Below are 25,857 nucleotides of genomic sequence, written 5' to 3' on the forward strand. Positions count from 1 at the left end.
AAATAGACACAAGACGAATGCTTAAAATATTTTTTAATGTAATAACAATATATTTATTTTTAATGTTTTGTACAAAGATTTATCTAGAATATCAAAGATCTAAACCAAACTAAAAATTAAAAAAAAAAAAAAATATATATATATATATATATATATATATATATATAATATATATTTGCAGGAAGATATAATATAAAATTTGAAAATGACAAAATAAATATATTTTCATGAAAATTTATTTAAAAATAAATAAATAAATAAATAAATAAATAAATATATATATATATATATACAATAATTATAAAATATATAATTAAATAGAGAAGAGAGAAAAAAAGAAAATTAGATATAAAGTGATCATTTTAAAAAACTACTATTTTTCAATCTTAGAACCTAAATTTTATAAAACTTTTAATTTTATTTTAATTCTATCTCTTAAACAATTCTTCTAATTTTTCATATTTAGGGTAAAATATATTAAAATATCGTATTTGATAATTCTTAATTATTTTAGTTCAATCTGTCATACTGTCGCGCGCAACAATATAGCTGTCAATTAACGCAAAAATAATTTTCAGCATTTTTCCAGCCAAGTGTTTTACACAAACTTGACCATAAATATAAATATTTTTCACTCTTTATGATTTTATTTTGTTATTTATTCGTATATTATTACTATTTTTGATTGATTTACTTTGTATTACAGAATATTTGTTATAAAATTCTTTACAGTGATATGAGAAGCATTTTTCATTTTTATTGACATTCTCTGAAATAGAATATTTTAATATATATATGTGAAGCAATTGAATATATTTTCAATTCTAGAACATTTCTATTTAAAAAAGGAATAAAGCGTGGGACAAAAATTTTAAAAGAGTATGAATATTACTATAAAGAGAAATAAAATAAAAAAAACTATTTATATGTATGTAATAAAAAATATGATGAAATAAATTTTAACAAATATAGATACTGTTTAAAAGTAAAATTTTAGTTCATTTTATTCATAAGAGCAGTATGCGGGACACATGTAAAGAATGCAAAATATTCTTATTATCAAATTATTTTTTACGTTCACAGCTTGGATTTTAAATCATAATTTAATTTAATTTTTCATTATTTTTAACACATACGCGCTATTTTTCATATATATTAGTTAGAGATCTTATCAGTTTATTAAAAAATTTAGTTTCACTGAATTTTATATTCCTCAAGTCGTCCTTTAATATTGTAATCGTTCTATTCGTCTCTGCAGAGACTAGGCACATCTTCATGAATTTCTCTGCATATTTTTGTCACGTTACGACTAAAGTGTGAAGATGGTCATATTTGTCGGCAGAAGATTTAATCCGTTATATAGTTTTCGCTTTATGTGCAGCGAGCTAACTCAAGATAGTGCAATAGGGTTATAAATTTAAAGTCTCGAGTACGTTACATAAACAAGATAGGCTGTAAATTGGAGGAACAATTTGGAGGGATCGCCAATATATCGTTTACTACAACTTGTCAATTTAGTTAGAATCAGTTGCACTAACACTCTTTTACTTTAATAAGCTTTGGTTAAGTATTTATATAACTACTGTTCTTGATAATAAGTTTGATATCTCGCGTAAGATGATGTAAAATAATGTCGTTTGTCGAAGAATATGAAACTGTCTTTCTATCAAAACTTTATCGAATGCCGTACATTCTGCATTTTTTCTAATTAAATTCTTCCAACCTGATATTTGAATAAAAAATATATTAAAGTAGAGTAATGCAGTAATGATTTTGAGCAATAAATCTAACTCTCTTCTCCATTTAAAAAAGTGGTAGTTCTTTATTTGATAAATTAAAAAGATCATTATCCGAAAAACTGCTTACTTTTTTCTCCGCCCGTAAATCTGTATTTGTATCTAATATTTAATTTAATTAAAAAATAAAAAATTATGTCTTGTAAAATGCATATCTATTATTTTGATTTTATATCGAATCGGTCTCAGAACGATCAACGTGAATAGAATAGTTGATGGACGAGAACTCTGTTACTAATCCATAGATATATTACTCGCGATAAAGAGGAAATTAATCTTCCTGCTGTGACGAAAACGTGATATGAACGAATATCGAGGGGATATGCAATTGGGAAAAGATTTTTTTCAAATAGTGCGAGCTACTAATTGAAGACATTGAGATTCATATTCTTTTCTCTCGAATTTGGCGACATAATCTCAAGTCTGTTCGAATCAGTTTGCGTCTCTCTTTTTGCAGAGCTTCCTTTTTATATTCAACATTTTGCATTTTTTAGCTCGTGAGATACAAACGGAATAAAGTCATGATTTTGACGCGAGAAAATAAGTCGAGAACGGAAAATAAAAATTTTGTTATGCGATCACAGTATTTGTGTATATAGGGATCTTTGTTAGTTGCTACTTCTCTCGACTCGAGGGAGTGGGAGGTTTTACGACAACCCCTTTGATGATGGTATCGCGGATATAATGTCCAGAGCGGCGGAGAGAAATCGCGAACGTGGTAGCGCATGCCCATCACCTTGTTTAGTACTCGCGCCTGCTAGTAGCAGCTCAGTCGTCATCGTCGGCTCTAGGCTACCAGCCTAGAAAATCCATATTAGAGTCACCAAGTCGCGAACTCAGAGTATTGCCAGAATTATATCCCGCTTATTGAATACTTTGGCAAATGACGACGAAATTCGGTCGTTTTATACGAGATTCTCATATTCAACGCATATATATTCGTCATTTGCGATAACGAGTTCGATACAAATGATAATCTCTTACAATACTCCCCTTCGCTACGGGCAAATTCGACCCCTCAAAGTATCGGAACGTCCTGACGTCCCATATACATATAAATATATATATAAAATATAAAGAATTATGGGGTCGTATCAACTGGTCTGACAATACTGCGCGGACGCGGCCGCCGCAAAGCCGACTTCGCCGTCGGCGTCGTCGCGTAGAACCAGCCGCGGAGGTGGCCGGTAGTGGTCCTCGTCCTGGAGCACGTGCCGCCGGCTAGTAGTCGCGTGTCATCGCTGGCCGGTAGACGGTACGAAATTAGAAGCATTTTGTCCTGCGTAAATTAAAAAATTAAAAGAAAAAGGAACGAGCTAACGTATAGAAGAAGATGGATGGAGTAAAATCTAAAGATAAAGAGCGCAACGTTTCTCTCTCCGATAAGAAGCTCTCTGTAGCTTAATTCGCGGTCGCGTTGTTGATACAACCAGTTGATACATCGCGGTATTAATAGTGCGATGAGATTGTATCGCGATATAGCTACGAATTGAACGATTGTTTCCGTGAAACACGTTTCGCATGAAGAATCCAGGTTTTACGAGATCATCGCCGAGAGTTATAGTCGGCTAAGGAAAACGATATTGGAAGCAATTAAATTTGCAAATGTGAGAGATTTACAATATAAAATATAGCTTATATTGTGCCGTTTTAATCGCAACATTTAGCGCGGTTGTGCGATTGTATCGGCATAGTGAAGCTACATTTCACGATTATCGCTGAGCGAAAACCGTTTGCCGGAAGGATTAAGGTGTTCATCATCGCGCTGATGTAACGGTAGGATATTGGAAGCATCTCCGTATCGATGAAAAGTATTAGGTGATTGCAAAACTGTAATGGGAGCAACATGCAGTTTTCCCATATCTGATAAAATGATATTTTTTGTCAAATAAGCGCACACGCGCAAAACTACTATTTTCAAGGAATTATTTATATATATAATGTTAAAATGAGATGTATTTGTTGCACGCCTATAATCGGCTTCGGAAATATCAGAAAATATTTTTCCCACATAATGCAACTGCAATACCTTTCATTGATGTCGATTAGTTTTCGCAAGAGGACTCGACTCCTAGCATAATACAATTCGCATGAAACTATTATATTACAATATGCGTTGTTGTATCATAGTTTAACTATTGTATAAACCAACTGCATTTCACGCTCGTGCAATTTCATCCTGCTGCCAGAAGATTAGCTCTTTCCTCGAAATGTTGATTCAGTATAATAAACTCGCGAGATTCTCTACACAATATTCACGATAATAAATAATTACGTTTATTAAGATATTATATTCTTTTTATAATGTTTATATAATTTTCAAAATGATAAACATCAATTTTAATATCAGATTGATAAAATTTCAAAGCTAAAGAGAGAAAAATTAGAAATAATCCGAATCGCAAAGAATTAACGCGGCTCTAAAGTATACGTATCGTTCTCAAGTATAAGGCTTTTACTATCATCGAATCGTGCGATTCCAACGCGATTATCGTAATGCGATTACTTCGCGTTACGCTGCTGGTATAAATAAATGTTTTCGCGATTCTACAGTTCCTGAGATTAAATTCAACACACGATGATTTGCAAATGTTAATTCTCCGCATAGTTCTTCATATATTGACGCAGGGAGATTTTATCTCAATTGTATTCAAAATTAATGTGCAGCTAGATGCATTGTAATTACATCAGCTATTATACTTGACATTAGCTTGAAATTTAATTTATTCAGGCCGCTTGGTTCAATGAATTAATATGTAGGCGCGTGCGCAAATGAAAATTATCGAGCCCATCAATTCGCCCAATCATTTTTTCAACGCCATAATCTCTTTCTTTCCTTCCGCCTCAAATAATAATCCGCCCATGTACACTTTTATAGACCCTTTCGAGAGCAACATCGAAAGGGTTAAATTGCCGATAAATCCCTTGCTGACTGCGCCGCGCAGTAATCGCTTTTAAATTAGCGATCCGGAACTCATTCCCAGAGTACGAAGTAACGCGTCTTTCGCGAAGATTAAGGAAGCCGAGAGACTGGTTATATCTCGAGGATTAGGAGAGAAGGTGCATCTTCGTCGTAGATAAAACTATAAGATAGAGGGGACGCGGTCTTCCGCATATAAGAGAGTTACAGTTTCTAATGCAATTTAAACCGCGCAAAACTTGTTTACAGAAACAAATTTACTTATTCGAAAATTTGATTAAAACGAGTTGTTTTTGATTAATTTCTGTGAGACACATTATCTTTGTAATTTTAAGAAAGTTAAATTGAAGAGAGAGAGAGAGAGAGAGAGAGAGAGAGAGAGAGAGAGAGAGAGAGAGAGTGTGTGTGTGTGTGTGTGTGTGTGTGTGTGTGTGTGTGTGTGTGCGTGCGTGTGTGTGTGTGTGTGTGTGTGTGTGTGTGTGTGTGTGTGTGTGTGTGTGTGTGTGTGTGTGTGTGTGTGAGAGAGAGAGAAACTAGCGAAAACAAAGAAATTAATAAGTACATTTATAAAATTATAACGTGATGATTTAATAAAGTTGACAGTATTAATATATTTTACTTACATTGTATATATGTTTTAATATAATGTTTTATCTTCTATTCTTAATATAATTAATATATATTTTATAATTTTATTAATTATTATATTATACATTTATACAAATTACAAAATTATAGCATTATGATTTAATAAATTTGATAACAATTCTTACTTCTTTTTTTGTTTGTATTTCAATATATTTTAAAAATATTTTTTACTCTTGAAAATAAAAATATAAAGGGCAGTACAGACAAATTCGTGTTTATATAATTTTATTATTAATATTTTCTATCTATATATGAATATTTAAAACAAAATAGCTATCGCAAAAAATTTATATCGCAATAAAAAATTTGATTCAGATATAAATTTTTTATATTTTTAAAAATAAAAAATGTTTAAAAAATATAAATGTCAAAGACTTATGCTGTTTCATCTAAAATTTTTAAACTGAGCTTTCTCTTTTTCTTTCTTCATTTATATTTATATATTTAATTTATTTCAAAATTGTGCGTCCATGATATCCTGAAATTTTCTGTGACGATCTTTTATGTAGAGATTTAGTACTATTTTTCTCGGTTATGAATATATATTATAATATTTTAAATTAAATTGAATAATCGAATAATATTTTTTGTTGGATATATTTTCTGCCGAGAAACTTCTTGTAACTCTTTTGAAACTCGCTACGAGTTTCATGAAAACAAATAAGTTTCTTCTCGATAAGATCTTATCATCGCTTTTGCGTTATAAATTTGTCGTGCCAGTTAACTGATATTTCTCAAAAAACAAAAATTCATTTGCATTTGTTTTTGAGATTTTTGTCAATTTTATTTAGAGCAAAAATAGAATGTTGAATTTTTATTGAAAACTGAAATGACTTTACCAAAATTTAATTGAACGTTATATCTTTTTACTGTTTTTTTAAAGAGTTCTCTAATTAAAGTTACAGAAATATTATTGATCGATTGATTCGTTTAAGAATAGGTTGGTTTTATCGAAAAGGATACCTGCGCCAGTTAAAGGTGAATAGTATACTCGTTTTGTGCGGTTTCCCGAGGGAGGAAGGTCAAACGACGAAGATCGAAAAAAAAGAGAAAAAGTGAACGAGTTCAATAGTGATTCGTTCGGTAAACGAAATTTTCTCGAGGCCTTGCCGAGAGAGAATTGAGCTTTCGTGAATTATACGTAAATGTTTGTTACATCGTTGCGACATCGTTCCGTTGTTGATTCTGCCAGTATCGTAAAAAATATTAGTTTTATATATTATATACATATATACATGTATATATATGTATATATACTAATATAATAACACAATTTATAATTTTGCGACAATATATATATATATATATATATATATATATATATTGTCGCAAAATTATAAATTATATTAGTGTTATTATATTGAGACTTTCAATACTTTTCATATATGATAAAATGTAGTCACAATAATCGCGAAAAATAATTAATTTAGGACATTCAATCACTCTATAGGAACTATCTTTGCCCTATATATCTCTAGAATCATAATCCTGGAGTACTGTAAGAGAGGTACATTCCGGATAATGGGAGAACGCATTGCCGCAGCTTCCTCAACACATAGTGAGTTGCGTTTGTAGGAGTACTACTAACTGATCGATATTATTGATTTCGACTCAAGAGCTTCGTCTAACTGTTCCGTTCCAAAGTGGCGTCTTCGTGGACTAAGGGCTCCATGCATAGTGGATGATCGTAATCGTTTGAGTCTGATCTGAACCGTTTGTCATTCTAAGCGTCTCGTACTTCAACACGGATGCGAGTTAAGAAATTACGAAGAAACTAAATCACTCGATAAATCTCTTTCTTATAAAAAGTATATTGAAAAACATGACAGTTTCTTTTCAAACTACGCACCAATACTTAAATGTTTTTATTTATTATCTTTAAAATTATTTTATATAAAATAATAGAGAGAGTATGATGATGTATATTTAGTAATTTATAAATATACTTAATAATTGCACGTTATAAAAATGAATATGAAATGTGTAATTTAAAAATTTTGTGTATGTTAAGATATATTAAATGAGCTAAATGTGTGTGTGTGTGTGTGTGATTAATAAGATTTAAACTTTTGATCATAAGAATTACATGCCAAGGAAAAAGCTATATAGAATGCATTTCATAGTCGCTTATTGTATTTAAATGTCGCTTGTCACGTTTAGAATTTCCACAAAAAGAAAGGCAAAAAAAGACTCGAGGGATCAACATGACCCAGTTTAAGAAAGCGATTCAATGATCTTGAGAAAACGTCAAGAAATTGACGAATTGCGTCATTATTTCGAGCTTTTTTCAAAGAAAAAATAATATTTCGAGAAATTCTAAGAAAATTTTCCACGCATGGAGATCATATTCTTTTTTAAGAGCATAGAAGATTTACTTTTCTTAAAAGGGATAATTACATGTCGGAAAAAAGAAAATGCCTTTTGAATCTCGGTTCATCTTTCAAAAAATAAGTATACTTCGGATAAAGACGTCGAGGATTAAGAAGGATTAATCTTTTAATAAATCAACATGACACACCGAATTCGCAACCGATAAATAGAGAAAATGTGACATCCAAACACACATCGACACACACACACACACACACACACACACCACACACACACACACACACACACACACACACACACACACACACACACATTGAGATATATAATAATAGTAAGCACACTATCTTTATTTAATTAAACATAATATACATTTTAATATAAAAATAATAAATATGAGGGAGAGAAATTATATTTTCTTATTTTGCTTAATGAAAACTTTCATTGTTTCGTGAATCTAGCGAAAATTTTTATCTTCATTAATATCATTAATATGACAAGTTTATTAATACATAAATTCAAATACGAGAAAATTTAATTAATTTTTTTGATTAATATTATTTGAGCCAATTTTTATTTTAATATAAAAAGATTGAAGACAAACGTAATTTAAAATATTGAAAAAAATCAAGCCAAAATTTTAATAACATATATTTCTATATCCATTTAATAATCTTGTATATTCGAAAATTCTCTCTAGAATTTTATATTATTCAAGACAACAAAAATGATTATACTTTATAGAAGTTTTTATATTCAAAGTGGTTGAATTATTATACAGTTTACGTTGTATAATGAACTAATTTGCAAAAAAGTTTCTTTATCCTCCGTTTGTCTTATACTACAAAAACAGTTTCAGCAATAGTGAAGTCTGAGTAAACTTAACGCAAAAGAATCTATTATTACTTTTGTTAGATATTACACGGACATTACTAGGACCGTCTGAACTGATTGACTATTCTTATGCGGTAACTTTCTTACGTGGAAAGTTCAACAAGTATATGCATAATCTCGAAAATCCGCGACAATTTATAGAGCGCTTCCGCTTGTGAAAGGACGATATTCAAAAAAATATAGCGAATTTTCCTTGCCTTCTCACAGTAATCTTTCGTACTAAAAGACGATAGCGACTATATACAGCGACGGATTAACACTAGAGGCAAACCTAGGCATTTGCCTAGGGCGGCAAATTTGAGGGGGCGGCAAATTTTCAAAGACAGAAAATTTTCGCCGCCTCTGTCTGGGGTCGTGAAAATATTAAAAAATATATTATGTTTTCACCAGCTAATGCAGGGGTAACAGAAAATTGATACATATTTTGTACTTTTTTTTTTTTTTTTTGCTTTCCGGTTCTACATCTGACACTGCGACTATACCTTGGATTAGGGGCGGCAAAATGTACGCTGCCTAGGGGCGCCAAAATGTTTAATCCGTCGCTGACTATATACTAAATCGTCGATGTAAAGGTTATAAAATCAAGGACGTGTGCAAAATTTCCATAAGAAAATTCTTAGCATACCTTCCTTGGATATTACGTGGAAAAGAGTGACAGAAACCTACAGAGTATACAACGCTTTTTGTATAACGCGTATAATGAGAATGTAAAGAAATTTTGACAGTTTATCACATTTTGATTAATAATATACTATATACATATATTATAAAGGCATGTTTTTTAATCTAAAAGTGATATAAATTTAAATTAGAATGCATCGGAATATATATTAATAATATAAATTAAAAAATATATATATAAATAAGTATACATATTGATAATCGAAATTTTTCGAGAGTATGCCTTAATCGCAATTATTGAGATTTTGGGAGTGTCCTAATCGTAATTTACGAATGCATCGGAATTCTTGATGCCATTATATCTAGATAAAATGGGAAATGCGAATATTTATTCTTTAGATATTTTAAATACTTATAGTAATCTTATTACGCCTTTTGACCAGTATTGGTCACTTATCTTGCTTATTCTTCGGATATTATTCTTCGGACACTATTAGAGCCACCTTTTGTTGATTCTGGTCGTATTCATCTGATTATATCTAGTCAATTGATCTATTAGTTGATCTATTAGAGATCGAAGGGGAAGGGAAACTCCTTCTGTTACCAGTTAATTATCATTGCCGATAGATGCACAAACGTAAACATTTTACACTCATGTAACGTGCGAATTTATATATACATGTTCGTTAGAAATTTATTTTCATATACCTTTATTTCAATTGATGAAGAATCAGTCAAAATTTATTGATTAAAAACTTTTTAAAATATAATATATAATATAATTTATAATATATGTAGAATATGTAAAATTAATTTGTACTAATTTTATATCAATAATGTATATTAGTAGTATCAATATTTGTGATTTATTATCATCACATGTAACATGACACTATATTATATTAATTCAATTAATTAATAACTTGGTTTTACATTAGTTAAAACAAAATTTTTTAATGTTACAATATCTTCTGATTCTGCTAACGGATTGATTGTAAAAAAATAACATAGAATCGACTCGCATATTATAAGAATAGATTATATTTAGAACATAGAATAAGTCTATTTGCGTAAATTAATTTAATATTATTATTTTACGCCAAATTTTCCTATTTTGAGAAGATTTAAAAAAAAATTTTAATTGCAGTTTATTAAACATTATAAGCGTAAAGAAATAAATGGTGCGCGCGTTGTAATATTCTAATATAATAAAAACGCTGTAATAAAATAAATTCAATAAGCATAATTAAAAAAATATACATATAAATAAAAATATAGAGATACATCAAGCGTTTTCATTGTAAATTTATTTTCGAGTCAAGTTTCGTTGCCATGATAAAAGCATTTGAAAATGTAAAGGGGATTCTTCTTTTTTTCATTTTAGATTTATCCCGAACTAAGAAAGGGATCTCCGTGGAAAAATAACGCGACAGGATTGGACCCGATGATTACGGCGGACATCAGATATGGCCTGGTTCCTTGCAAACGAGACAGAACCATTGGTCGATGACAATTACGTGTTGAACGTATTGAACTACATTAACGAACTAAACGAGTCGCTTAGCAGCGAGCAGTCTAAGTGTCTCGAACGCAAGCATCAGGATCAAAACAGGAAACAGGATCGGTTGGAATGTGAAGTGAACTGGGACACTATATTGTGCTGGCCCCGAACGCCTCCCGGCACTCTGGCTACCATCCCTTGTTTCGACGAGCTCAATGGAATACTCTATGATAACACTCGTGAGTACATGTGTCACTTTCACGTATAATCGATATCGGAATGTTTGAAGATATTTTTCAATAGCAAAAAGATTCTGGGAAAAAATATAATTCAAAAGTAAATAAAAAATTTCACAACATTTCTTAGAAATAAAACATAAATAACATGAAATATTTCTTAAAAATAAGCGATCTGTAGCTTCTCTTTAAGACAAATCATGCATAATTTCAATTCTCAGATAAAAAAAAAGTTTACAATACATTTGATACGCGCTACTCGACATCAAGATGAGATCTCTTATGTTGTTAGGGTGGATCGTGATCGCATTTTTATTTTAACCTAAAATGTACAACGTTAAATAGAAATAACGTTTACGTAGTTGTATTACCACATAAGGTGTTTTAATAACTTTCCGTCGCATATAGTCTTGGGAAACATGTAATCAAAAATATGTACAAATGTCTCCAAATAATATTGAACGGAATGTTTCAATCTATAGTACAACATATAATATGTAAATACATCTTTCTTGATATATTTTTATCAAAATTTTTTTAAAGTAATTTTTTTAAATAAAATTGTATGTATATGTTATGTTAGAAGCAATAATCTTGGAATTAATAATTTTTTGCTTCTTATATATATATATATATATATATATAAATATATAGATTTCTTATCAAATGTAGTTATATTGATTGATTTTGCACGTGGAGTTCTACGTTTAAAATTATCGTTGATTGATCTTCAGCTTAGTTGACGGATTAAGATCTTATTTCGATGCAGACGCAAGCTTCCTTCATTTGATCGAAGTTCGTCAGTAAGTCAACTGATATTACCTGTTCAAAGTAGGACCTACAAATCGAGTTTCAATCCAGATTTGATTAAAGTGAACTTCTATTGGAGGGGGGGGGGGGCAACAAAGTTCAATTAAAGTTTTCTAAAAAAAAAGTATTTTTATTTAGTAACGCGTAAATATTTAATGTTATGTAACGGAGGTATAGTCAAACTTTCTTTTCGTATTGTGTAAAATTTAAGAAGACAAAGATTATGCAATAATATTTTGCATTTTTTCTCCTGATTGTATGATGGTATCTCTGTGTGCTTTTTCAAGATTATTTTATTTAAATAGATTAACTCTCTTAGAATTTAAACATAAAAATTGATTTGATTTTTAATTAAATAGTAAATATTCATAACTTTCAAAATCAGGGGGAGTTTTACGCATTTTTTCGTAATGAACTATATAAATTCAAATACCCTTACTATCTTTTGACTTTAAAGAGCACATTATTTCGAGAGTTCCAGACATTTTTTTAAATACTCGTTTGGTCATGATAGACGTCTGGAAATAGAATGGCCGGATACTTGTATAAAAGAAAGACGCGTCATGACGTACGAAACTCATAAGATTTATTCAATTTGGGGGAGGGGAACAGAATGTTCTACAGAATGTTCTGGTTGTGTAAAAATATTTTGCATTTTTTCTTACTGTTGATGTGATATATCTTTGTAATATTGTAATGTTTTTTAAAGAGAAATTATTTCTTTAAATTTCTTTAATTTCTTTACAATTATAATTTAAACTTGGAAATTTCAGACACTTTATTATTCATTTGGCCATGATAGATCTGGAAATAGAATGGTCGGAAATAAAGGGAAGGAGGGTTAGGATGGTACGAAACTCGTAAAATATAAAAGTCTTCTCTTCGTTCTCGAGTTGGATGCAGCGACTGGAAACAGAGAATTAAGGCCAGTAACGGCGACCATGACTTGACGACGTAATACAAACTTTTAATTTGGCTCTGATTCCAGCCAATAAAATCCGTTCAACTGTGTCATGCGTTTATCCGATTTAAAGTGAAAGCGATTTGAAGTTCTCTTTTTTTGCGTTGTAAGTAAAACGCGTGCTTAAACTTTAAACGATTTGTTGCTCTTGATGTTGCGTTCCTTTTATATCGAGAACGAAGATAACACTTTCCACGCAAATCGAGAAATTATTTTCTTACTTTTTAAATAATTGTCTGATTTAATATAATTGTCTGATTAAATAATTCCAATCAAAAACAATATGATCATACAATCGCCTATTAAGCTATTTTCTACTAAATTATCCCCGAGAAAAGAAATTAGATTACCTTCCATTAATGTGAGCTAGAAACAATCAAGGATTAAGTTGTGCGGTTTATCCTCTACGTAATGCAGATCGTAAAACAATTAAATAAAATGTTGTGCTAACAAATCGCGGAGAAGATTGAGCGATAAAACGAAGGCTTTGGAAATATCAGTTTTAATTAAAGCGTTAGTCCACAAGCAGTTGTTTGTTTTTTCTTTAGGTATAAACTTTGATAGTTCTATCCATCTGAATCGATCTATTCGCCGTACACAATGTAGTTGATATTATATGATTTTCATTTAATTTTCCATCTCTATCTCGTAGCGCCTCGAATTTAGACAAGGATGACATGATTTGAATTTATAGAATATCAAAATAAGCGCAGACCGGAAATGCATTTTGATTTAAGAAAAATGCATTTATATAGATTTTGTTAAAATCCTACAAATCGCACAGAGTGTAGTGTAACAAATGTATTTGCGTAGTGCAGTATTTTTTATCCAATTCTAAAACAAATCTCTCTTATCTTACATAACATGTAAGATTGCAATCATTTTTATTTCTTGAAAATTAGAAAATAATATATTATTAGAATTATTATGTGTGTGTCATAATTAATAATTTAGGCAAAATTTTTATTTTTTTCAATGTAACTATAGAAAAAAGATTTTAAAATAAATTATTCATGAACACGTTATATTTGCAATATTATTTTTGCTTTAAAAATAGAACGTTAATCATTAACGTATGAAAATAAAGACAACGTATACTAATAGCTGGATAATAACAAAGTGTTCACGATATAATGACTAACTAAATACAACCCTGATTAAAGCAAATAATAGCTTTTGAGCACGAGGGGATAAAGCTTATCGCGAGTATCGAAGAAGTCTGAGTAACATCTCGCGGCTAAAAAGGGGAGTCTTTGGCATGGCTAATACATAACGAGGTGCACGAAAAGGAAATGCATAAAATGAGGGTGAATGCTTACGTATTTCATAGGGATATTGAATGTTAATTCATGCTAGATTAGGCATCGATGTATACATGGCTGTATTTCGATATATTAAATGAATATTATGGCACCCCAGTGACAGATTCATTGGATTTATCAGTCTAAACGATTATTTATATATAATATCGATCTTATCGAAGAATTTGAATCTAATTATGAATTAATTCTCAAATGAAATATGTTTTAAATTTATTTTGACCTAATACTTCTCTCTGTTTCTCTCTTCATTTATATATATAATCGAATTAGAAGATATTTTTAAAAGTCACTTTCGCTAATTGCCATATTACATTTCTGATTTTTTAAAAATTACTGTAGGAAATTTCATAAGAATGTTTCTGGAACAATCACAATTTTAATCCAATTAAAACAGAGAAGCTTTCTCTTCCCTTTCATGGTAAAAGCAGAGCAATTAGATGCACTATAGGGTGTTTCGTATTGTTCTGTAAAATTTCTAGAATGGAAATAGCAATTATATACTCTTTCAGCACAGATTTTTCCTCAAAATTTCCACCAATGTGATATGCGTATGGGAATAAATATCGCTTTTCAAAGATATTAATAATACAGAACAAATAAAACGAAAAAATAAACAATATAAAAAATACCAAAGAAAGTGTAATAAAGAAAGAAAAAGGTAACGAAAGAGAAAAAGAAAAAAAGTAAGAAATGAAAAATAAAAGTAGAACTATAAAATAAGAAAAAAATAGAAACAGGAAGAGAAATGGAAAGAAAAATATCAAGGCAAGAAAAAAAGAGATCAGAAAGATAGAAAACAACAACATGTAAAGAAGTATGAAACAAGTTAAAGATAAAAAAATGATAAAATAGGAAAAAAGGTATAAAATTTGTTCACTTTCATTTAATTATAGAAATATTAATTAAATCAAAATTGATCATCATTATAAATATTGTTAATAAGCATCATGTTAATAAACAGCATTTACTAATAATTAACTCCAAGCAACAAATGTTTTAATATTTGTGAAAAGATTTGTAAAACGTTTTAATAAAACAATATAACACACAAGAATATATATTTACTATATATTCAAAAAATTATATATATGTATATATACATTATATTATTTTTATTTTGTTTTATAATCCTATTTATGTCGTTTTATATTTGTCTATTTTATATTTATGTGACTAAATAATTTCTAGAAGTAAAGTTTTTATTTCTGATATAAATCGGATAGCGCTGTTAAATCAGATATCACTGACATATAATTTTCTCATAAAATAAAAACCTACATAATTCTTACTAGAGAGTGAAAAATTATGATTGAAATTTCTCAAGGTTTTATCAATTAACTCGCGAAATTCAAGGAGTTGAGAAAGAAAAAAATTGTACATATAAATTATCTGTAATAAATGATTAATCCGAGCAAGATAGATAAAACTTCACAAGTTTAAAGAAGACCGAATAATTTGATATTTTTAATTGTTCTTTTCTTCTTTTTTATAAAAAAATTTTCCACATCCTAGTTAAATGTTTTCAATCCGAATAGCCGGAAGAGTAACTTCCGCTGAAACTACATCGTAGCGCGTTTTTTGCATTCTCGATCAATGTATGGGCTTCGTCAATATTCATCGACAAATATTTGTTTGTAAATATTCTCTTGAATAATTATAACAGCGAAGACGATCCGCGTAAAAATGTTCCATGATGGCATTTAAGAATTTTGTAAGGAAAAAAAACTAAAAGTAAAAACTTTGTAATTTTTCAATTTTTTTTTCAAAACTGATTAAATACAATATTATTGACGCAAAAAAAATATCTATTAATTTATGTCAATAAATTACATTTAGATCCTACTGTGATGTCAATATATCATATCTCAATATGCATATGTCAGAATTGATATAAACTGCAGATTCTTTATTCACAATGTAAAAAATGTACACAAATATGCAATGTAATGTGTTCAAGGAAATATTTCATGTACAGAGAGATACGCATACTTCTATTAGCTGATTTTTTGGTTGATTTTTCATGCAAATTAATTTCTCTTTTCTGGGTTGGCTTTGAAACGCAATTCGTATAATTATCGCTTTGTAAATGCTAACCGAGAACGAAATTAAGAAATACCAAAAATTTAGTAATAGCATAGACAATTAACATTTGTATAATATCTGCGTCTCTTTTTTCGTATTACCTTTCAAGCACTTTTATTAATTTTAATAAGTAATTTATTCAATTCACATAAAAGCAATTTTAAGATTATGAGCAGCTAAAAGTATAAAATATATCAATATTTAGTATGGAATATATCAATATTTTAGATTAATATTTCTTGATAATTAAAAATACTACATATTCAATTTAAAGAAAATATTCTAAATATATATAAGATATGAATGTTAATTTACAATTAGTGTTAGGATAACTTTTATAATAATTTTCTATGAATAAATATTGTAAAATGCTTAGTGTGTGTATATGCTATTATAGAAGAATAATATTATCAATTCATAACTTCTGGGAAATTAAATTCTATTCCCATGATCTTTCTCATATCATAGAATAGTTTTCTTGCTTTCAACTACTTTAAAATTTCGTGTATATATATATATATATATATATATATATATATATATTTTTTTTTTTTTTAATAAGTTATTATTTATACAAAAACTAATTATTTTTTTATGATTTAAAATATTAAAACATAATCAAAGTTTTTTTATTTTAGCAAAAGATATGTTTAAAATATTGTGTTTTGAATTGTATAATAGAGAAAAGTTTCAGTTTTCTCTCTAAGTACACTTTGATTGATACAGACATCTTTCGATGTGATAAATGAATATTTTTTATACAAGGATTATAAGTTTTTTTGAAAAAATTAGAATGTAAACTAAAATCTTTTTCTACTATGTAATTCGGAATATAAAATATTTTAAGCAGACTTTTTGCTAAAGTAAAAAATTCTGATTATTTTAATAAATTTTTCTTTTATAAAGTAAAAAATAAAAGTTATTCAAGATCATAAAGTTAGACCAAGATAATTAATTAAGATATCATTACGTGTTTGCAATTGTTAAAAATAAATCTTCATTTCGGTGAATGGTCAAGTTTCTGATATCGAAGAAACTCGTTAGAGAAACTGCGATTTCATTGGCATTATCGAATACTTTTCCGAATATTTACCTTTTTTATATTGGACATACTTTCGTTTTCTACAATAGTCCATCATTTTAAACTATTTTCGAAAGAATAGATATAGATCGCTATTTTAGTTGGGCGATATTAATGATGAAATATCTTGAATAAATTTTATTGAGACAAGAAAATAATGACACGCAATGATAACTGAACATATTGAGCAAATCAGGGAAGTGATTCAATATAGATGTTGATGGTTTCGCGATTACGTCAAAACGGATATGATTTCAAAATATCGAACAAAAAGTAAATTCGCAGTAGCATACTGTTCATGTTTTCACCAAGAGAAATGAATAGAAATTGCAACTCAGTGTTTATACAAAAGCTGAATTAAGGATTTCTGTTTTGCAAAATGTTTTTACATAAAAACGAAATTAAATAAACATATACAAATAAACTTGTCGAAGAAGCCCACGCGCGATTAATTAAATACACACATATTGACACAATACTGACACAAGTCATTACACATTCAGTTAATTAATTAATATTAATAGTTATTAATTAATATTAATGATAAATAACCCAAGTTGTCATCCAAACTTTTTTTATTGATTTCTATAAAAAAATTAAAATTAATAGAAATTAGTAAAAATTAAAATGCATATAAAGAGGTTATTGTTACGTGAAACATATTTCAAATTTTATTATAAATAAAATTGTTAAAGTTTTTGATTTGTTTTATGATTTATTATATGATTCAGAAAATTATATATAATATAATGTAAATTATATATTTTATGTAGAATTACATAGATCTTTTTTAATCATTTATTTAATTTTTTGTTTTTCACATAATTTAAAATTATAAAATGGATCTGTAGAATTTAAAATTATATGGATTATTTTTAAAAAGATTTCAATTCGAATAATTTATAATTTGTGAAATTCATTCGCGCGTTGTGTCAGATTCTCAAGATATACTCGGACCGATAAATTTGCCCATTAGAACATCCGCCATTGTATTTTTGCCGAAATCGAGAATATTATGGGTCGACAATCGTAAATGGATTTGTGTCTTATCGTGAATAAGCCGTCAAACAAAAATCGATTCGACGCGACGCCGAAGGACTAACATCGAGGAAATCCAGAGCGAAAACGTGTAGAGTATATAATTTCGATAGAATTTAAAAATTCTAAATCGTAACTCAATTTGTTCCAACAAGCCTAGTAAAAGCAGAACTAGAGAAGGAGTCCATGTTGATTTCCACGTCGTGCTCGACGAAGCGCGAATATGCCGCTTGAGACAGCATTAATACAGTTGTTTCGCATGCGTTTTCCGTCGACGATATATGTACGCGCACCATCAATTTACATATTAATGCCTAAAGTTATATATGCACTTGTAGCATTCATAAATTCGCCATATTTAAATATATTTCTCTATCACATCATTTTGTAAATTAAAGAAATAATCCAAAAAATCTCTCTTTCTCAGTAAAATGAGATGAGTAAGTGAATGTTATGTAATCTATTACTGACTTTCTTAATCTTGTATTTAATTTTTCACGTGTGTTCGATACTTACAGCGTGAAGCAAGTACTTAGTACATATATTTAGTTAAAAATTAATCTATTTAAAATAAAATTTTTATGATCCATAAAAAAAGATACTATTGTTGGCTACGTTAATGGAATGTAATTAATTTTCAATTCCTATAACGAATCATAAATTATTGCAGTTTTTGTTAAAATTCTACAGCGGATAATCAAAAGTGATATTACAATGAAAAAAATTTATTTTCAATCGAATTTACGAGCATCCCCATGATAAAAGATTGAATATCTCCATATCTCTCTGTGGTTCTATGAATCGACAGGGGCGATAATTGGTTTACGTGAATTGAGAGGTTGGTCTACCGTTGCTGTCGCCTGAGGTCGGTCTGAAAAGAGCTCCGAGAACCATTGGGGGTTGTTTTAGAAGCATTCTCGATGCCGATATAGAAAGAGCGACGCGCGCTCAAACCTCTGCCTCGAGTTAAATTAATTAAAACATTACGCTTTCTCGCGCTTACGAAGTTGTCCGTGATACGCGGGATCGTAGCTGTCCTGTTATAAGGTTTGAAAAGGCGTAGGAGGTCGTGAGGATATTTTTTCTTTTTATATCCGGATTTAAAATAAATGATCACAGAACAGTATTTGTTCACACGCACATATACATAGAGATTTATTTCGAGTATCGATATAGAACGGTAATGTACTTTACTATGTCTATCGACATGGCTTTTTGCTTCTGTCAGGCAATTTACGCTAGAAATCGAATTACAGACAAAAAAGAGCTCGGAAACGTTTGTTCAGAGATATATTTTTTCAGTGTTGAAAAAAGCAAAGATCTTGCATTAAAATTTTTTTATGATATAAAATTTTCTGATAATATAAGTATCAATAATTGGTTTTGAATTGATTTTATAACGATTATTAAATGAATTGTCACTGTAATATTACTAATAATTAAAGAATCAATCATCATTCTTTCTCACCTTTACACTCACCATGCACTGTGTAAAACAGTGCACATTGAATGAATTATCAATGTGCACTGTTTTTACACAGAGTTAATAACTATTATCTTGTTTGATAATTTCGTAATAATTATTATCTTTTACTAAATGAAAAATGATCATCATTTTTCAAAGATTTTAGAGACGAATCAAGAATAATATAACTGTTATCTTTAAGAAAATAAAATCTGCATGTGCCATTTTTTTCAAAAAAATATTATATAGAATAATCCATTTTCGTATTAGTTGTACTGGTTAATTATGCTTTAATTTCTAGTTAATTAACTTTGACTACTTAATAATTATTGTTATATGTATGTATGTGGATACGATATGGATATCGTCGTGTAACACGAGCACATACAACCTATATATACGAATATTTCGGCGCTTGATTAAAGGTCTTGTTTGTAAAAAAAGATTTACAATCATATACTGATATTTACACATTTCAGTTACTCTATATCGATCGTTACTCTATTCGATTAGCGATATTCGAAAGCTCACAAAGTGCACATACACACACACACACACACACACACACACACACACACACACACACACACACACACACACATATGTGCAAGATTGTATAATATTAATATTTTATATTTTATATTTTAATATATTTTAAAATTTAGAATAATGTTACAACTAATATTAATTTAAAATAAATATCAATTTTAAAAAAATTCACGCATGTAGAGTATTTTGTAACTGTAGCAACACAATCAAGAGAGGAAAGTGAAACATGAAATAAATGAAAAATAAATGTGAAATAAATGAAAAATAATAATAAATATTTTTTATAAAGTTTTATTTCTGAAAAGTTATTTTGGAAATTGTGAAAGGTTATTTTAATAAATTTTTTGTTTTTTTCTAATTAATAATATTCTATATTAGTGGATAATTTTATTAGTGGTTGATATTTAACAATTTTATATCATTGAATCTTTTAGCTTGACAATGACTTTTAATTCAAATTCAAAATAAATTTTTATATTCGACAATCCACATCTTTGCAATATCTTGAGTGGAGCGTTACGCACTATCAATTAACGTATTTGTCATTCGCGTGTATCACCCGTGCGGGTCCACGCATATTGTAATTTATTATCAACAACTGTGCGATCAAATTAACGATATCTCGATCGGTAGTCCATTCATCGATAATTATTCAACGGCTCTTAATTGGCTGTACGCGCAGTCACGTGCACTCTTGTATTTATATCCCGGATCTAACGCGTATAATTACATTATCATGCGCCGATGGATCTACGATTAATAATTCGTCGTATTCTTTAAACTCAATTCTTTGTGACCTTAATTCTCAATTCGCATTACGAGATGTAAATTAGATTATGAAAAAAATAAAATATGATAATTTATGTAGAGATAATTTAGAAAATGAATAGAATAGATTCTTTTTGTTTGTTTTTTGGACATTTTATATTCTATTTTGAAAATAATGAGAAGTTATTATATTATTAATATTTAATATTTATTAATATTTTCTATAAAATCGGTGATGATTTTTAATGATTTTATGCGATATGTCAGCACCTCTCGAAATATGATTATAAAAGAGTATAAAAATTTAGAAACACAGTAAAAAATAAGTTTTTACCAAAAAAATTTTATAGGAAAAGGAAAATTTATTCTACTTTTCATCCTATTTTCCAGTCATTTCTCTTCAAAGTTCATTCAACTCTTTATAATTTTTTCATCTTTGTAACTTTTATTTGAATAGAGATCATTGAGTATTCTAATTAACACACTTTGCTGCATCTCTTTTCATTTGCGATATTTATTCACGTACGATTAGATAAAATGTGACAGAGTGTGTTACATTATCTAAAGCAATCTTGCTAAAATTGAAATGCTCGAAAGTTGTTAGATTGATAAGACTACGAATTATTTATGCTCTTACCGCGAGGTTTAAAATTATCTCGCAGAATTAATAGAGAGAACATTAATGAATAATTGTGAAGTTCGTCTAAAACGAACGTTTAAAGGAAAGACAACGTTTTACTTAGTTGTATACAATAATTATAATTCCGCGCGAAAAACAATTAAATAAAAATTAGATAAAATGTTTCCTTTAAAAAAGGAACAGGAAGAAAAAGTTATTTGTAGGAGATCAATGTAGAATTTGAAAACAACAAAACGTTTAGAAACATTTGGACATTATCATATAGCATAATTCTATCATAATATAATTCTGTATCATAATATAATTTAAAGAATTAAGTACGAAGCAATTAATTTCAATTACTATTAAATTTTATTATTAATATAGAATAAGACAATACTTTTCTTACATCACAAAAATGCAATTTTCTTTTTTTTATTATTAGCAATTCTCCATTAAAATAAACAAATAAATAATTTTTCATATTGATATATATATATATATATATATATATATATATGTATATATATGTGTATATATGATATATATCAAAATGAAAAAAATTTAATAATAAAAAAGGAAATAGCTATAACATTATATTTATATTATAATTATAATTATAGTATAATTATAGCACTAAATATTATATTTGTTCAAATACGTATTATTAATTCAAATATATATATATATATATATATATATATATATATATTTGACTTAATATTATATATTTTAACAAATACAATACTTGGTGCAACAAATGTCTTTGCGTTCTTATGTTAGATAAATGAATTATGTTAGATGATTTTGCCATTATGATACAGACGAACTTTGAAATCAATAATAATTTTTATTTAATTGTCGATCCATCCAAGTTTATTACTTTCGCTGTTATTACCGTAAAATGGAAATGATATTTCCGCTAATAACGCAAATAGTGCTTTGTATCCCATTCGCAAACAAATAACAAAGCGCGTCCTTTGATTCTGTCGAGCTCTCGATACTATGACTTAATTATAAAATAATTAAAATGCAATGGCTCTTTAAAATAGCACATGTTTAATGAAAAATGTGTTGTGTTATAAATGTTTCACCGTTAACTTAATTTTTTTACGGCGCGAAATTTGCCTAATTTGGGAAGAGCAAAATATTCTTTTTATGTAAATTTAAGAATAATGTTTAATATATGTGTAATATACATTTACGTATATGCACACACTCTGTATATATATATATATATATATATATATATATATATATATATATAGTTTAAATTAATTCCGAGAGACAAGAACCGTCTGCTCATTTAATGTTCTTACAAACTGTATTAATATCTCAAGGAAAGAACATAAAAAAAAGAAAACAAAGAGAATAATTAATGTTGTATATGTTCAAGGATGATAAAGCAGAGTTTTTTAAAGAGACATAAAGTTCTCAAATAAAAATAACAAAGCAAAATGTTAAATATACATTTTTACAATGTAAATGCACATTTTTAGATTAGATTAATATAATTTATATTATATTTTTTACTTTAATGTTAGAAGCGTGAATGATTTCTATGTGTTATTGAAATTTATTTTTATTATTATTTATTTAACTGTCAATTTATGAACAAATGACAATTTCACGGAAATGCCTATGATAGAGAATTTTGGAACAAAAATCATTTTAAGTCAAATACAATATATCAATATAATTAGCATTTTCTCGTAAACAACAATGTTTAATCTCGAAGGAAATAATAAATAGCGTGTTATGGTGATCGAGCTAATCGAAAAAATATGCAATAGCTCTAAAGTTGCTTTATCTCTGTTAAAATGTTGTGTATGTTAATTTTCCGATTACTTTTCTTCTCTTGTTTTTTTTTCTATAACATGTTAATTTAAATTGTGAAAATCGTAAATGAATACACGCGCTTTTCAAAATTAATTATTCATTTGTAAAGAAATATTTATACAAAATAATTATCTAGAATAAAACTTTCGCATTATTCGTAAGTTTTGTATTTTGGCTTATTTTGATAAAAAAAATTACAACTGTTTTTATTGCGATAAAATTGAAAATTATGTAAAGTATTATTGCGAAAAAAATTACAACTTTGTTTATTGCGATAAAATTGAAAATTATGTAAAGAAAATTGAAAAAGATTTAATAATATTTTAATTTTTCTCTCATATATATTTTTTACACGAATTTCTCGTTTTTAATGAATAATTCTGCATATTGAAAAGCATATGGAAAATACACGCTAAACATCTATTTATTTGTTGTTAACATTTATAATATAGAAAATACACCACATTTAAGAATTGTTTCGACGTAGAAATAAGCAATGCCATTTACATTGTAATCCTATTATTATTCGACAATTTGAAATTATAGAGATATACATTATTTTCAAAGTTACCTTCCGATTTTGTAAATTTATCGTGTAAATCATGTAAAAGCGCAATTCGATTGTAAAGCTCGGACAGCTTTCGTCGTCCGCTCCATAAATTTCAAATGCGCATCTAAATATATATTGCCAAAAAAAATCAATTTCTTTAAATAATCAGATTTTATTCGACTAGAGGCAGATTTTGCTAGCATTATATGCACACCATTATGCACTGCGAGATGTATTGACACGAATTGCACGAGACTATCCTCTTAAACGATTGTCATCATACAAAATGACCCTAATTCCTATGATAGCGTGTCTGACAATCCGCATGCGATGAAAACGGGCATAAGTGCGAGCAATTTCTCAGTATTTTCAGCACAGCGGAAATATCGTAAATGCGATAATGCCACCTCGACGTTAGCGTTAATTAATTTCTCCCGTTCACGTTCAAGTTCTCGCCACATGACGACTTTTGCAAACGCAAGATGGGAAGTAGCTTTCCGCGTGTCTTCTAATTAATGGCATCAAACTATTCAAAGAGAAAAAGAGTTTCTTGTTACAGCGACAAAGTTCCCGAGGGTGTAATCCGTTCCCGAGAATGCAACTTCGAAGTGTCATGATTTTATCCCCTCGGGACGAAAGGTTAAACTAAAGATTCCAGAATAAGAGTGAACTTGCAAGAGTAACTGGCATAGATGCGGCATTATATTTTACAATAAATAGATCGAATCGCAACCAACTAATAATTGGTAAATAATCTAACACAGCCGTATTTTCAACAAGATATCAATATTTAATTATTCGTACAATTGATAATGAAAGAATAAATTTTTCGTATCAATTTTAATATAATTTTCAAAGGTGATATTTGTTTGAAGCAACAAAATAATAATTGGAGCAAAAATATAAGTTTAATGAAAATGATAAACTGCGTCTGTGTATGAATTGTAAAAATTGAGAGAGAGAGAGAGAGAGATTTAATTTCGGTATCCAAAAAATCGTATCAATATTTTTATATTATTATATTTTATATTATTATTATTTCGCCACGTGATGACGTATAAAATATATTGTACTGTACAACTTTGGCGGTAGTTTTTGCAAAAAAGCCAACGACAGAACAATAATCACGACAAAATCTCTTTTCTGGGTCTTTCCAGGTGGTCGTTCGGTAATTCGGAAAAAACGCCGACGATTCATCGCCAAGCATCTTATAACAATAAAAACTCGTGAATCATTTGTTTCCTTGTCTTATGAGAAACACAAGGGATTCCTCGGTTCACCGACGGTATCTTAAGACTGGATGGAAAGCACTGCGTTTGAGTGACAATGAGAGATTGGGAATCGTCACGTGAAATCGCAAAACACGATAGTTATTGATTGTCGAGAATCCTTGATCACTTAGGGATATGCGAATGAGACATGTTCGAGAAAAAAATGCACATATGAATATCAATCACAAATTATCGATTGACCAAATAGTATTGACATGGTCTAGGCATTTTTTATAAAAACGATCTCTAGGCGATTAAAACGGATCGGAGTTCCCGACATCACAAGCTTTCTTTTCCAGGATATGTACAAGAGTTTAACAATACGTCGGGAATAGGTGATTTTGCGAAAGATATATGTTGACTGATGAGATAATGTTTTCAATTGAATCGAAGATCTTAATGGATTTCAATTTCCAACTCTGCCTACGTCATTCTAATGAATGTGTTAACATTTACAACATGGAATGCTAAATCGACGGAGTATTGCGCTCGACGGATAGTGCACGTGGCGAATCAGTAAACGATTTACATCTCGGTAAAAGGTCAATTAGGTGTACG

General features: G+C 28.8%; 1 protein-coding gene across 4 annotated transcripts in view; it reads left to right on the forward strand.

Annotated features, from left to right (window-relative positions):
* The first annotated feature begins 2,913 nt into the window (after window positions 1-2,913).
* The window catches only part of LOC105258083 (diuretic hormone receptor), a 45,431-nt gene continuing 22,487 nt past the window's right edge, over window positions 2,914-25,857 (forward strand). The window contains exons 1-2 of one of the 4 annotated variants that reach the window (XM_025410871.1): window positions 2,914-3,403; window positions 10,592-10,947. In XM_025410871.1, coding sequence (XP_025266656.1) covers window positions 10,674-10,947 — 274 coding nt within the window. In that variant the 5' untranslated portion in view covers window positions 2,914-3,403; window positions 10,592-10,673. Of the gene's footprint in view, window positions 3,404-3,445; window positions 3,573-10,591; window positions 10,948-25,857 lie in introns of those variants that run through there. The other 3 variants (XM_025410870.1, XM_011269144.3, XM_011269145.3) reach the window with 3 other exon arrangements.

This window comes from Camponotus floridanus, unplaced genomic scaffold (genome assembly GCF_003227725.1).
Source record: "Camponotus floridanus strain SB8 unplaced genomic scaffold, Cflo_v7.5 scaffold350, whole genome shotgun sequence".
Classification (NCBI taxonomy): domain Eukaryota; kingdom Metazoa; phylum Arthropoda; class Insecta; order Hymenoptera; family Formicidae; genus Camponotus; species Camponotus floridanus.